The sequence below is a fragment of the Amphiura filiformis genome, chromosome 12 (assembly GCF_039555335.1).
Source record: "Amphiura filiformis chromosome 12, Afil_fr2py, whole genome shotgun sequence".
NCBI lineage: Eukaryota > Metazoa > Echinodermata > Ophiuroidea > Amphilepidida > Amphiuridae > Amphiura > Amphiura filiformis.
Window position 1 is genome coordinate 46,090,239 of NC_092639.1, and position 16,336 is coordinate 46,106,574.

General features: G+C 36.2%; 1 protein-coding gene across 1 annotated transcript in view; it reads left to right on the top strand.

The window, feature by feature from the left end:
* LOC140166848 (fibronectin-like) overlaps positions 1 to 14,800 on the top strand; it is a 37,391-nt gene extending 22,591 nt beyond the window's left edge. The window contains exons 13-17 of the mRNA XM_072190337.1: positions 1,845 to 2,126; positions 3,803 to 4,114; positions 6,404 to 6,747; positions 8,252 to 8,447; positions 14,652 to 14,800. Coding sequence (XP_072046438.1) covers positions 1,845 to 2,126; positions 3,803 to 4,114; positions 6,404 to 6,747; positions 8,252 to 8,447; positions 14,652 to 14,800 — 1,283 coding nt within the window. The remainder of the gene's footprint in view (positions 1 to 1,844; positions 2,127 to 3,802; positions 4,115 to 6,403; positions 6,748 to 8,251; positions 8,448 to 14,651) is intronic.
* The last annotated feature ends 1,536 nt before the right edge of the window (positions 14,801 to 16,336 follow it).

The following is a 16,336-nucleotide window of genomic DNA, read 5'->3' on the forward strand; positions in this document are numbered from 1 at the left end:
GAAATCGCGAACGCAAATGGAGGTCATTAATATCTCACAATTGACCGCAAAATGCGTAATTGTTCGAAAAGTAAATATTAGTAACCTCCGCGAGCGCCGTATTGTGCGTCGAACGAACTGCCCACGCGCTGGTCTTTACAAGTCTTTACTCTTGACTGTCACATGATGTGAAAAACACCCAAAAAATGCATGTTTTTGGCCCTTAATTCATAAATTCGATTAAATAGTGAAATTTAGCTTTCATGCCAGTTTCATTTAGCAAATAATTTTTTTTTAAATCTAAAATAAAAAAAGTGCTGTATTTTTCTGGAATGGTGTAGATGCTGTATCTCTTGCATGGATAGCTGGATGAACTTCAGATTTCTAGGATAAGTAGGCCTTAACCAGAAACTCTTGACTACTTTTTTGGGGTCTAATTTGTAATTATGATAATGAGCTGAAATTCGCCCTCCATCTGTCTGGATGCTGCATCTGTTGAATGCTTAGGCAGATTGACTTCAGACAGGGTTCGCAGGTTTTTGCCGCAAGTGGAAAAAACTGTGGTTTTAACCGCTTGGCAAAAACAGTTTTTGCCGGCAAAAACTAAAAAAGTGATTTATAGTTCAGTTTTTTCATCTCAAAACAAATTATAAAGTTACAAAAATAATTTCCTGAGCATCACAAGGCCAGGTTTTGTAATTATAAGTGTCATATTAAGAAATTAAAGGCATGCATTTTTATTGCTCAAGTGCATTTAACCAAAATGTGTCATATATCAAATTCAAAACTTTTTCATTTTAAGTTTGAATTTTGAAGTTTTTAAATTTTATGTTGAATGATTCATTAAAAGTTTTGTGTTACTGTTTAGGAGCTTTCTGTGTTACTTTGTAATATTTGAGTGACTATATGTGTGCCTTTTTTGCCAGTTTTTGCCACCCTTGACTGAAAAACTGAACTCTGACTTTATATTTTAGGATAGGTAGGCCACGGCTAGAAACTCTGGCTACTTTTTTGGGTATACTCATTTTGATGATAAAAGCCAATTAGCATATTTTTACAATAATGCCAGTCAACATGACGTTATTGTGTTTGGCGCTTAGTGTTGAGAACCACACAAGCCGAGAACTGAAAAATTCTAGTTTTCTTTAGTATGATTCCAGCATTTTTATCTGTACTAATATTAACTGAAATCTGCTTTTGACAAGAGGTGTTCTTTGGCATAACTGTACAACCTGGTATATGGTGTCCTGCTACATTTTCTATTTTCAAGAAGAGTTTCAAGATTCACGTGTTCCTAAAATAATCTGGCTAGCATTGTTTTTGTTTGCTGTGTTAATTATGTTTCTTTCATGTTTTCTATTTTTCCATCTCTGGTAGCACCATGATCTTATTGAAATTACACCTTTTCTCTATGTAGGCTATTCCACATGAAATCCATACACCCCTTAGAAAAATGGAAGACATAACCTTATTATTAATCTCCCTCACAGGGAGTGCAGATTTCAAATGGGGTCACCCATTTAGGTAACCCCAATTGAAATTCTCACTCCCGTGTGGAAGAATAAGGGGGTGTATGGATTTCAAATGGAATTTGCCTTATGTATGTACAATGGCGGCACCTGGAATTGTTTCCAGGAGAAGTAAAGTGAAATCTGGGTGTGTGAGCAAATTTTACCAAAAACAGTGCAATTTTCAGTGATTTTATGTTTTAAAACCCAAATGTGGAAGCTCTTTGATCCTTTGATCCCTCCCACAGGGGCTGCTAATGTATATGTGTATAGGAGTGGTTTTTTTTTGTATGGAGGTGTGGTTTCGGGGTGTGTATGCATGTATGTAAATTCATGTTTGATTTAATATCTTTACAGCGAGTGCAAACCCATGCCAGATTATCATCCGTAGTGTTACAACTGACCCGCAAAGTCAACAGAGCTCTGTCTCATTTACATGGGGTGCGGTGACCAACCAAAATTTTAACATCTATATTTTCAACATCAGCCCTCAAGATGGCACTCAACAAGCAGTTGTGCAGGAGGATGATCCGGTACAAGAAGTGACATTTTCAAATTTGTTCCCAGGCCGCATGTACACCATTGCGTGTAGTACTGATGCTGTTGGATTTACACCGCAATCATTATCATTGCGAACAAGTAAGTGAAAATTGTACTTTAACTCCATAAGAACTACCTGCCGATTGGCCAAAAACAAGTTTTCATTATCAATTGGCCCAATCAGCAACATTGTTAGAATAATTTCACCATGCAAAAACATTTGGGTGAATTATTTGCAAAGCGCCATTGGTGATTAAAGTGAAAATATCCCAATTAGAGGTAATGTTAGATCGGCAGGTAGTGCTCAGGGGGATAATAATTTTTAAAAAGTCCAATTATAAATAATATGAAGATTGAAGATAAGGCAAAATAATGGCTTCATATGTATCGCAAGAACTCCAACGCAATTTGAATTTTTTGTTCATTTAATTTTTTGTTTATTTCCTGTTTGGGGTTGATGAATAATATTGGGTTATTCCAGAAATTATTGGTACCCTTCTATACACTAGGAACCCACAAAGGCGAGAAAGTACCCATTTTCGGTGAGAAAAGTCGAATTGTGGCGAGAAAGGGCAAGGAAAGGCGAGGTAGCCTATAAAAAAGGGCGAGGAATGGCGAGGTTGGGATAATTAAATTAAGTCTTGCTCAGATCCTAGGCAAGTATGTTGTGGGGTGTGGGGACTGGGGAGGGGGGTCGTTTATCACAAATATTAAAACAAAATAACAATACTGAAAAGAGAAAAAAGAAAGAAAGTGAGAAAATATTAATATTAATTATTATGCCCTATGCCAGGTCAAAATTTGGGATGCATGTGCTGTTCGGATCAGCAAATCAATCCCCAGGCCAGCAAGATGTACGTGAAAGTTTTTGGAATTTTTATGATCCTTGTTATGATAAACGAAGTATGTTAATGATGTTAAAAGGTAAATGTCTAATAATTTATGCCATAATATTACGATATTATAGTTAAATTTAAGCTAATTTAGCAATATTCAAGATTTAATATGTTGACTTAGGGTTGTCAAATTTGGCACCAGTTACAAGCGTATTTTCACAAATGTAATTTCGCGGCAATTTAATTTCGCGAGCACCTCAGATTCGCGAAATTAAATTGCTCGCGAAATTAACTTGTTTTACAGTATTTTATTAGTTTTGAATATGTTGTAAGGTATAGGGTGTCCCAATCGCTATGCTGCCATTTTGAATGCTCATAACCAAGTGTTATCCAACAGACAAAATAAAACACATTTGAAAAGTATGAACTAAAATGTTGAACATAAGCTCTAAAATACATTTTTTTTTTACATCTTCAGAATGCAAAATTTGAAGAAAAAAAACCTTTTCAGGAATTTCCAAAAATAGGGTCGGTATTCTTTTGTACAGTAAATAGAAAAAAAACCACTTTTTTCTGATTTCCAAAATTAGGGTTGGTCGGATGAGGGCAAGCAAACATCTTTGATTTTTTTGCCTTATCAAATGCAATTTACAGCTTTAAAAGTAAAAAAAAAAAGTATGGGTTTGTGTGTAATATGCGTGTAGTATGTATTTGGTATCAAATTAATTGTGCAAGTTTTATCTTTTTAACCACATTGTATACACTGCATTTTGTTCACTTTTTCTTTGAAAAAGATGGACGGGTCATTTAATAGAAGGAGAGTGTTTAATAGAGTAAACATGGAGCACCCTTCCCTTGATATACTTTGTGAAGTTAAAGGTCAATTCACTCACTCTAGTCAGTCTAAAAACTGTACACATTTTTCTGTTTTTGTTTTAGAACCACTGCCACCTACATCCATACAGTGTATATCCAATCAAGACATCCTAACACTTACGTCTGTCGGCATTTTGTGGAACTCGCCAAACACGGCTACCTCGGAGGTGGATGGATTTGCAGTATATTACAACATCGACAATGGCCCAAGAAACGACCGTCCTCTACTGCCAGCAAGTGCAACTCAAGATGTCATTACTGGTTTGTTCCCTGCGACAGAGTACACTATATTTGTGGCTACTGTAGCTGGCACAGGAGGATTTCAAGAAAGAAGTGATCCTGTCCCATTAAATAATGGACTCAAATGTAGCACAGGTATTACAAAGTTTTATTTTTTACTTACTTACTTACTTACTTGGTTACTTGGTAGATAGACTCCTAGTTCCATACAGAAGAGCCCTCAAGTAGCAATACTTGGTGCAGTAACAATCTCTTGTGGTAGTGAGTTCCAATCATTTATGACTCTATTTCCAAAAAACTGCTTAGCGACTTCTGTCCTTGCCTCCTGCTTAAAAATTTTGTGGGAGTGACCTCTCAAGCCTTCTCTATGGGGGAGTTGAAAGAACTTATCAGCAGGTGTCTTGTACCTTCCTGTCATGTATTTGAAGGTCTCGATTAAGTCACTTTCCTGTCTTCTTAGTTCTGATGTAGGGAGGTAAATTTCCAGCGGACAGAGTCGCAGATACCTCTTCTGCACCTTTTGTAATCTGTCAATATCTTGGTTAGTTCTCGGATTCCATACGACCGAGGCGTATTCCAAGATGGGTCTAATGATAGACGTGTATAATGTGAGGACTTTTTCCTCAGTGAAGTTGCTAAAACATCTTTTAATCATTCCAATCCTCTGATTTGCATGTTTACAAATTCCAAGAATATGTTTTGAAGGCTTCATGTCGTTACTAAAAAAAACACCCTGGTCTTTTTACTTTCTGTTTTCGGGGAAAATGAAGTATGTCTCAGAGCTGGTCAATTTGTTTTTGTTTTTTTTCATAATCTTCTTTTTTTTTTACAAACACATGTGTAACAATATGTTTGAAAAGCATTTGTCGGACAAATTGTGTGATTAAACTTTTAAATTATTTTAAATTATGGAAAAAGTTTCATTATGTTGAAAGTTGAAAATGAAAGTTTGGGCATCTCAAGCTTATTGGTCTATTCCAGTTGAAATCCATACACCCCCTATGGAAGACATGACCTTAATCACCCACACAGGGAGTGTGAATTTTGAATGGGGTTACCTAAATGGGTAACTCCATTTGAAAGAAATTTACACATCTGTGTGGTAGATCAAGCTCATGTCTTCCATAGAGGGTGTATGGATTTCAGATGAAGTAGCCCATTTTGTCTGAGTTTGAGCTGGGGAGGGAGGGGGAATGAAAGAAATGCAATGGGTTCAAAATATTTGTATTTTATGTGAATTGTGGAAATGAATAAATGAATGAATGAATGAACGTTATTCCATTTAAATCCACACTACCCATGTGGAAGTCCTCCACAGAGGGAGTATGATTTTTGAATACAATAGACAATAGGATGATCCATTTGAAATACTCACTCCAGTTGTGGAAGACATAGGTAAAGCTATAAAACAGGGGGAATATGATTTTCAAAATGATTAACCTTGACCAGTTACATTTGAAAAACATACTCCCCCTGTGGAAGATGTTTCAATATTTTCCACAGGGGAGTGTGGATTTCAACTGGAATAACCCTATGCTCGGAAACATACTATTTATTTTTTGGCAGAATGTTTCATTTTGAGTGTCCATTTCCACTCTCCTGGCCATGGTTCACATTATCCAGATTTCTGTTCAGGGAATGCATGTGTGCCAAGATATTTGTTAAGAAGTAGATAGATTAACACATTCAACTGCACTCACCAGGTTATTTTCCCAAATATTTCGGAACCAACTGGTTCCTTCCTCAGTGGGTGATGGTGTGTGAGCTATTTGTTGTCTGACCATTGTTTATGGTCTTCTGGTCTGTAGTTTGTCCACTACAATTTAACAACCTTTATAAGAACAAATTAATTATTGAGAAAAGTGAATTTCAAACAAAAGTTCATGGCTTGCATGTTGTGGAGGTTGGTGGCCTGCAAGCAGCATCCACTGGTATTTAATACCGACTGATGTTGGGTTTGATGGTAGCGGGAAATTGGTCATCAGACCAGAAGTAGCTATTCACTTGGTCGGACATCCGGGAATATTGTCCCCGTCGTCCCCTTTGCACAAGCGCGCGCATAGCAACCAGCTTGAGAAAGGGGAACTGCACATGCGCACACTGGTTTTAAAAGCTATTTCCCCTTGGTGACGTCAGCCCAACCAAGAGAATGGGTGTTGACCTGCAACGCTTAGATGAATGGGTGTTGACCTGCAACGCTCAGATGAATGGATGAAATTAATTGTTTTCATTAAACTATTTCACAGCTAGAAATTCAGTAAATATCAAAATCTTTAATTGCTAGGCTGAAATATTTTTTGTAAGTTTTTTCCCCCCAAAGATTACATTTTGATTGTCATAAAATTGAAAATTGAGACAAAACAAATAATATGCCTTTCATTTTCACTCATCCAAGTTTTTTGCTTTATTTGTATTATTTTCTAGAAACGCCTAATCCAGGAGAGATTGTTTGTCTCGATGTGACTACCACCTCATTATATTTCACTTGGGGTGATGCATCTGGCAGCTATGGTGATTTCATCAGCTACTTGGTTCAAGTGACAGAAGATCAAATGATACGAATCGGTACCGTCGATGTGAACAATCGCTTAGCAACATTCATCGGCCTCACTCCCGGTGAAGAATATTGCATCACAGTGCGCATCCTTCTGGAGTTCTCAAATGATGTGACTGAAACTGACTGCAAACGAACAAGTAAGACCTGCTTTGATCAGTGTTGCCAAAACTTTTCAGCACCAAGGCGCGGTGCATTGACTCGCCAGGCCGTGGTAAAGGATTCTCAAGTAGCCCAATTTTTAAGCTTCACCCAATTGGGCGGAAAAGCACTTGACTTTAAAACTTCCGGTACTTACTGGGAAGTTACTGACCGATCAATAATTGGTCAAAAAACCCATTGTAATTGCAATTTGCAGCTTTAGAGACTCAAAACCTTTATAAATCAGCTAAATTGAAAGGAAAATACATCAAATTACTGCCACGGCCTGACACTGGCAAAAGTAGCCCAATTTTAGGCAAGTAGCGGCATGCTTTTTTGAGTAGCGGCAAGTGATAGCCAAGTAGCCTAATTGTGCGCCTAAGGCGCGGCATTGGCATAAGTCCAAGTCAAACACTTTGTTATTCACACTGTCAATGATATTTTAGTAGCCCATTGTAGTTGAACGACACCACTTGATAAATCAAATAAGACGTACTGTATTGTTTCATTAACCACCCAGTGGGCTTAATAGAGTCATTTTGGGTAGACTCTTATATTGCTAATATAATAGCATGCATAAAAAATGGCCTAAACTATTGATTTTATGTGTTTATAGATGGTTCTGTGTTTGATACATGTATCCAACCCATGCTGATGAAGGCTCCTTGTATATAGTTGGATCCTGCACTTGTTGATGAAGGATCATTTGTAGTAAAGTTGCTGCATGGGCGCTTAATTATAGGGGCATGGGCTGTGGAATGAATACAGTACTTCCAATTCCAGTCAAATAGAGTACTATTTTTTTTTAATTAACAAACAAAATTGTTATCCTGTTTTGCCAAATAAATCATAACTCAGTCCTATTACATTAATGTTTTTGTATGCTGTGACAATCAAGCCTAAAGACTTGCACGAAGTCTATTATAAGTCTATGCATTCAAATTTTTAGCAAAATACATTTTCTCTTTTATTATGCTCAAGATACTGAATGCTTAGGCTTATCCCAAGTCTTTGAATATATATGACTACAATTGTTTGAAAACATACAAAAAATATAGGTGTTTGTCCCTTTTTCCCAAAAAGTTGCCAAATACCTCAATTTCATTTTGATTGCTAGTTAGTTCCAACTAATTGTAGGATTGGGATGTGTTTCATTTGATAAAAAACAGGATTAAAACAGGATAATGTTTTTTAATAAAAACATTACAGTTTGCAGCAGAGAAGAACAGCAGTTGTTTACATTTTGAGAGCATTCACATTTTAAACACGGAACTGGGGTTCTGATTGGCTGATTCAATCATCTGACAATCATTACAACAGACCGATAATCTGATTGGCTGATTACATCGATCGGCGCAGATCAGCACGCTTGAAGGGAATACAAAGCTCTGCGTATGTCACTCATTAACAGGGTGCTCACATCAATATGAGCAAAGGACTGTCGTTCTTCTCTGAAACCAAGTGTAGTGCTGTATTTTTAGAATGGGGAGTATGTATCTAATGATACTTATTATAATGTTTATGATATCTTATTAAATGTTTACCCTAATACCTATCGTATCCATTTTTTTCAACAGTTCCAAATCTGCCTGCCGGCGTACAGATACTCACAGCGCAAACTACTCCTGTGTCACTCACCGTCTCTATCACTCCACCATCTGATGTCTATGGACAGTTCAGAATCTCAGTATAGAGCAGATGGCGCTACCAGCTTTATTCCACATGAAGATATCAGTAGCAGCATGACAGGACCTGTCACTTCAGAGATCCCAGGTAAGATGGGCTATTCCATTTAAAATCCACACCACCCCTGTGGAAGATTTTGGAAATATCTTCCACAGGGGGAGGAAGAGTTTTAAATGAAATGAACACATCAGCAGCTCCACTTACCCTCTCTCAGTGGAAGATTCAGGTTGAATCTTTCTCAAAAGGTGTATGACATTCAAATAGAGTTGTCAAATGTGTTCATTCCATTTGAAATTCATACTCCCCCTATAGAAGATATTTTGAAAATCCTCCCCAGGGGTGGTGTAAATTTTCAATGGAATAGCTCAATTAAGACACAAATCTGGGTATATCCTTTGTATAAGATGATTAAAAGGTCCTTGACCTGATCGACAGCCTCATCCCCCAGTTTTCTTCTTCAAAGCTGGTGTCAGAAGAAAAAAATTGAACGCCAGAGATGATGTGAACAAAAACATGATAATTGTTGTACCCACACTGGAAATGTATGGACTATCTTATGGGGCAATGTTATGCATGTTTTTGCTTCTCATATCAAAACCACTGGAGCAATACAGCTCAAAATTTGGAAGCGCATTGTTTTAAGGGCTGGGGTATGAACGTTTGGACAGTATTTATTTTGGGACATTGGAGCACATCAGACATATCGAATTGCATTCTGAATACGAAGAATGTCATTCTGATATCAAATAATTTAGATTTTTTTAAATTCACAATTTAATACACATTTTATGGCAAATCATTAAAAATTGATATTTTTGATATTTAACAGTACTTGAAGTAAACTTTATAAATCTGATGATTGATACTTAAAGTGTATGTAGGTGGGATGAAAGCCGACGATCAATTGAAAATTTTGACCTTTCAGTATTGAAGATATGGATTTTTTTTCCCAAAACACCAAAAAAAAATTAGGTCTTTTGGGAAAAAAAATCCATATCTTCAATATGAAAGGTCAAAATTTTCAATTGACCGTCGGCTTTTCCTCCTGCTACATACACTTTAAGAATATATCATTAGATTTATATAATTTACTTCGAGGACTGTTATATATCAAAAATTTGAAAAATATCAAATTTTTATAATTTGTCATAAAATTTGTATTATATTGTGATTTTCAAAAAATCAAAATTATTTGATATCAGAAAGACATGCTTCAGTATTCAGAATGCAATCGATAGGTCTGAGGTGCTCTCATGTCCCACAAAAATACTGTCGAAACGCAATAAACGCTCATTTTAGATCCCTTAATGGTAGGCCTCAATATGAATTCTTCTTTATAACAAAAGAACACCTAATAAAGCTAATAATCGCTCCCTGTAATGTATACACCAAATTGTGTGCTTTCTTACTTGAAAGATAACTCAAATCTTAACCCCCTGAGCACAACCTGCCGATATAACATTGCCTCTGATTGGTCAATTACATGATATCTCCACTTTAATTACCAATCAGAATGGAGCTTTGCAAATAATTCACCCCAATTTTTTTGTGTGGTGAAATCATTCTAACAATGTTGCTGATTGGTCCAATTGATAATTAGCGTGTTTCTATTGAGTCCCCTGCATTTTACCGGTAAAACTGTTCGCCGTCAAATAGCGGTGAAAGGCGGATAACGGTCAGTTTCCATTGCACGTTGTTTACCGGTAAACACTCGATGAACAGCGTCAATTGACACACCTTTAAAGTTTGCGGCGAAAGGTCGTGCACTGGGGTCAATCCCCGGGCCAATCGCAAAGCATTGTGGATTTTAATATTGTAGTATTTTCTTAATTGTTTGGCTAAAAATGAGGTAGCAAACATCATGAACATGAGAAAAGAAGACTGAAGAATAATGTTTTTTATTAGCGTTTTCATTCGTTCTCGTACATCAAATTACGCCATTGGGAAATCCCCCTCCGTGATATCGACGTGAGTACTCAGTATTGTTGCGCGCAAAAAAAATAGGTCTTGGAATTTCATCTTTCACAGTTTAATTTCAGTTAATTCTTTTTAGCGAATAGTAATTTAACATCGACAACATAATATTAAATTCATGAAATCTTTCTAATTTTCTGAAGCACACACCGCCGCGGATCCGAGTTGATTTCTATTTTTTTTTGCATGCACAGCTGGATTCATCCGCTGATGTTGTTGTTGTTGTTGTTGTTGTTTTATTTCATGGCTTTTACTAGGGTCATAAATCATAACTCATGTTAAATATTTAGCATAATATGTATAATGCAGGGATAATGCATTATGAATATTTCTTCCATTTACTTTATTTATAGCAAGTGAGTCAAATATTTGTATGTGATTAGGCCTAAGAATTTTTGCGAACGGAATGGTATAAGCTAGCTCATGATGCAGAGGTCAATTTCGCGACTCAACTTCCGCTTTTCTTCCCTGTATGCGCATTCAATCGGAACGGAGTGAGTTTCTATTGAGCGTTTATCGGTAAGCGCCCCGCTATTTTCCTTCCTCAAGAAGGAAAACGTTATCGTAAAAACTCGCCCCTGTTTACCGGTAAATAGCGGGAAGGTCAGTTTCTATTGAGCAGAAATAATCCCTTTACCGTCTTTTTACCGGTAAACGGTCCCAATAGAAACACGCCTAATGAAAACTTCTTTTCTCATGGGGTTAAACAAAATTACAAGTGAAACAAAGCTATATAAAATGTTTCTGTAGGTCAAACATATTTCCTTTTGGGATACAAATTTTGTGTGTTTCATTTTGATTTTTTTTTATTGGAGAAATCCAGAAAAGCAAGAAGATATTTTCATGTAAATAACATTTTTCAAAAGATATACGGTAGTTTGCTTACACATATCCAGACCTGCCAACTGTCCCTCATTTTGAGGACTGTCCATCATTCAGGGTTTTCCAAAGTGAAAGAGAGGGACAGTCCTGCTTTCTCAGCCTTTCTGAAAATTTCAGTGATGGCAAATTTAAATTTCAGAACAGCAGAAAATGATGCAAATTTAAATTTAAATTCTCTTTAGTCTATTGTGATAAATTTAGACCTGCAAAGCCTTCCCTGAATTCTGAAAGTATTGCACACCTGAAGTCTTTGAATTTGTCGGTACCTGGTTTGTGTACATGTACAAGGTTTTGGCCTCAATATCCCTCTTTCTGACTTTGGTTGGTTGGCTGGTCTGCGTATCTCTTTCAAAAAAACTGATACACTCTCCTTTAAAAACAAAGCAAAAAACACCTGTTACAGCTTGCATCTTAGTTTTATTTTATTTGGAAGATGTTAGAAATATCTTCCACGGAGGAGTATGAGTTTCTAATGAAATGAACACATTAGGCAGCTTCTGAGAAAGATTCAAACTGAATCTTCCACAGAGGGAGGATGAGTAGTATCAAATAAGAGTTGGTTAATGTGCTAGTTCCATTTGAAATTCATACTCCCCTTGTGGAAGATATATCCAAAATCTTCCACAGGTTGGACTGGACTGGGGGTAGTGTGGACTTGGAATAGCCCATTACCCATATTAAGTGACGTGTATAGCAGGAAATTTTCACGGGTTTAATTTTTGTTCTTTTGCAGTCGAATTGGCAGCTGTGAATTCTAATCCAGCCAAAAAGTACTAAATGTGAATATAGGCCTATTTGGAAACACAAATTGATAAAATCGCAAAAAACTTAACCCAGCGAAAATATTCGCTTATACAGTATTATTAGGCAAAAAAAAATTGTTGTGTTGCCCTCACGCGCCCGGTCGTAAATTGTGAAAATTCCCGACCGGCATTTTTATTTTTATTTTTTATTTTTATATACACTTTTTCTCATATTTTTCATATTTACGTGTTTTCCCCGTTTTTTCCACCATTGAAAATCTTGCCGACTCGGTGGATCAAATTTAAAATGAACGTTGATGAATCTGACTTGTTTTGTGTACATAGCTAGTCTCTTGTCACTTGCTTGAATTCTCGATCACAAACTGTGCACGCCACGTGCAAGCCAGTCTGTGTTAAAGCCTATCGGAATATTAAGCGTAATATTTTGTTAGTCCGTATATTCATTAATTTATCAAATCAAAATTCAAGAAGAAAATAAATAAATGTGTAATATTTTCACTCAAAATACTCTACAATATTTTGTAAATGTTTTTTGATGAATTACAAATATTGATGAAAAGATTTATATGGTATTTTACCATTTTACGCTTTCAAATATTCATGAATATATTTCTAAAATTAAAAATGTCTATCGGAATATTAAAAAAGCGTACTATTTTGTCAGTCCGTATATTCATTAATTTATCAAATCGAAATGCAAGAAAAAATAAATAAATATGTAATATTTTCACTCCAAATACACTAAAATATTCTTGAAATGTTTATTGATGAATAAAAATATTAATAAAATGATTTATACAGTATTTACCGCTTCCAAATGTTCATAAATATATTTTCAAAATTAAAAAGTATGTGATGCATCTCGCATGGTCTGAGGTCACCGGGAGGTCAATCGTTGTGTTTTGGAATTGACCTTTTCGGTAAATCCCATAAGCCTTTGCGAGTACATCTGAGAACTCGTCATTTTACGTCACGCCGACTTGCAATGCGCAGTAACGATGTTCGATAAATGATGTGCGCATATCGGCGCAGAGCGGCGTGATGCAAAATGACGAGTTCTCAGGTGTACTCGCAAAGGCTTATGGGATTTACCGAAAAGGTCAATTTGTGATGTGCCCTGAGTAATTTAATTTGATGATTTATCTTTGTTTACAAAGTTACATGAGTGATGACATTTTGGGAATTCCCTCTCAAATTGAGCAAAACAAGCTGAATCAGATCTAATTTGGAATATTTGGAAACCCCTGAAAATGATGTAATGGGATTTCCCTCAGGAAGTGATGTAATGGGATTTCCCTCAGGAAGTGATGTCATGTGAAAGGTTAATGTTATAATTAAGACTTTGGAATTCCCCAGATTGAGCATAATGTGAAGGCAGTAAATGGCCCAGAATAGAATGGGGTTTTTCCCAAGCTTGGTATATAATAAGTAAATGTAAACAATGATTCACAGTTGATAGTGTTGATCTGGGCTATGCTTACAGTCCAATTCCTTGAAAGAAAGGAAATTACAAACCAGAAATATTTTATGTAGTCAAAGTACTACTATTTACCAGTGTTGTCGGAGAAGATCTAGAATACGTCAAAGAACGTTATTCTTCCAAGAAAGGAAATATATTCTTCTGTCGACTTGCTGAAGTCTGGTATTTTGATTCAACGCAACTGTCAAAATAAGTGGGGACAACTGCATCGCAGTCCTGCTTCCTGAAGATATTGTGCGAAAGGAGGAAATAGCACCAAATTTGGAGAAAGCAGCGCAAGGAGTTAAATTTGGAGAACTGCGCAAGGAGTTTAGCATAGGAGAACAGCGCAAGGAGTTTAGCATAGGAGGATGGCGCAAGGAGTTTAGTATAGGATAATTGCAAGGAGTTGTAAAGCGTGTTTGGAGAACACCATTTTAGTGTAAGGATTTTATACGCAAGGAGTTATCAATGCAAGTGTACAAAGGACTTCGCTGATTGTCATGAGGACAAGTGAATAGGGATATATTACATCAGTCGTCCAGAACATTACAAGAACTTTATGATCACCAAGAAGAAGAATGCTGGCTAAGTACAAAATAGATAAAGAGTGATTATATTTGATTAATGTATATGTGCATTTGTAGTCATTATATTGTACCAAACCGTAACTTGCTTTCAATTAAAGACTTAGATTTTGTTAGCTTAAACGAACAGTGTATTTGTGTTGTGCATTCGGGTGATTTTGGCCTTGAGTCAAGTACGACTCGTAACAAATTCGTGTTGTTTATGGTACATGTACCGTTACCATGGATTTCGCGGTATGTATGACTGCAACTGCTGGTTCTAAAACCATATTTAGCTTTGTCAAAGCTGTATCTTTGACAAAAACCTTGCAAGAAATATATGGAGAAAGGGTGGAAGCTGTTAGCGTAGATGGTTTAGCGAATTTTGAACTGAAACGCGTGCGGGTAGCGGCCGGGCCAAATGGGCCGTGGCACACGCTAGAAATCGATGAAAATGTGTCTAAAAAAAAAATTTTAAAAAAAAAATCCCGACTGTCCGACCCTCCCGTTTTTTTTGGCTTGTGAGGGCAACACAACAATTTTTTTTTTTGCCTTATATCCACAATCACTGTGCACAAGTTCTATATTGTTCTTGCACTTTCTAACTGTTGTTTCATCCTCCATCTATTGTATATACTATTTGCAGGTCTTGACCCTAATACACCATACACCATACAAGTTGAGACACTGAGTGGTACTGGGAACGACGAAGTTGGCAGCGCTCCAAGAACCGTTGATGGAAGAACAGGTATGTACACACTAACTTGGGCAGCTGATCCTGGTTGCAATGGTTAATTCTAGATGTAACAGATAAGGGTTCTGTACCTATAAGAGTTGAATGATGATATGTGACCCATCACATCAGAATATGTCAGTAGTCTTTGAAAAGTTGCTGAGGTACTTGGCTGGTACTGTGCAGTACTAGTGTAGTACCACTGCTGGTGGGTCCTGTACTGGCAGTAGTAGCATTGGTACTGTGTAGGTACTCTGTGTGTACCAGTCTGATACTTGGCAATGGTGTACCTTGGCAAGGGGCTACAATACTAGGATCTTCATCTTCCACCTGTAAATGTGATGGGCTATTCCGGTTGTAATGCATACTTCCCCTGGGGAAGACATCTTAATCTCAACAGAGGGGATGTGAATTTTGAATGGGGTTACCTGAATGGGTGAATATGCTGATAGCTTCTGAAAAAAGAGAATCCACTCACAATCTGCAATGGGCTATTCCAGTTAAAATTCATACACCCTCAGTGAGTATGAATTTCAAATGGGGTTATCTGAATGGGTGAATCCATTAGAAATCTACACCCCCTGTGTTGGAGATTAAGGTCATGTCTTCCATAGGGAATGATCAATTTCAACTGGAATAGCCCAATTTGAACTTGTAATCTGTTGTATATTATTCATACTTTAAAAAAATTGTATTTCAGAATTATGATTAGACTTACCTGTTTGATTTGATCAATTTCAACAACTTTATACAACTTCGTGTCTTTTATCTTTCTATTTGATTGTCAAACATGTATAATGTTATAATATTACCGTATTCGTCCGAGTATAGTCCCACGTTCGAGTATAATCCCACCCCCATTTTTGAAAAATTTCAGAAATTGTAAAAAAAAAAAAAAAAAAAAATGTTGTTTTTTTTTAAGTTTTTTCGGTTTGAGTGTCCTTGGACCTAGACCTAGATGCTAGGATCATTTATGGTTGACCTAAAAAAAAAAAAATTTCAAGATATTTTGTATTTTTAATATGAAAATTGATAATTTGTATTCATGTCATACTCTATTAATGATTTCAAAATGCATTGAATTTGAATGTATTTTGAAATCATAAATAGAGTATGACATGAATACAAATTATAAATTTTCAAATTAAAAATACAAAACATCTTGCAAATTTTTTTAGGTCAACCATGAATGATCCTAGCATCTAGGTCAGGTCCAAGGACACCTAAAACCTCAAAAAAAAATAAACTTTAAAAGTTTTTTTTTTTTTGAAATTGAGTATAATCCCACCCCCAATTGTGAAAAATTTTCACATAAAAAACGGGTGGGACTATACTTGGACCAATACGGTATTACTGTATTATAATGTAATTTTTACTTGAACTGAGGTACAAAGTAAATCTTATTTTAAGATAGGATTTACCTTAAAATGATGTATCTATGTAACTATGTAACTTTTGCTTCCATGCATGTTTTTTAAAAATTGTATTAACTTTTGTTATATACATGTAATATACATGTATATGAAATTGTACATTTATAAGCTTAAAAAGTACATTTTCAACAGTCTGAGTAGAGCAAAGACATAGCTTGCAACGCC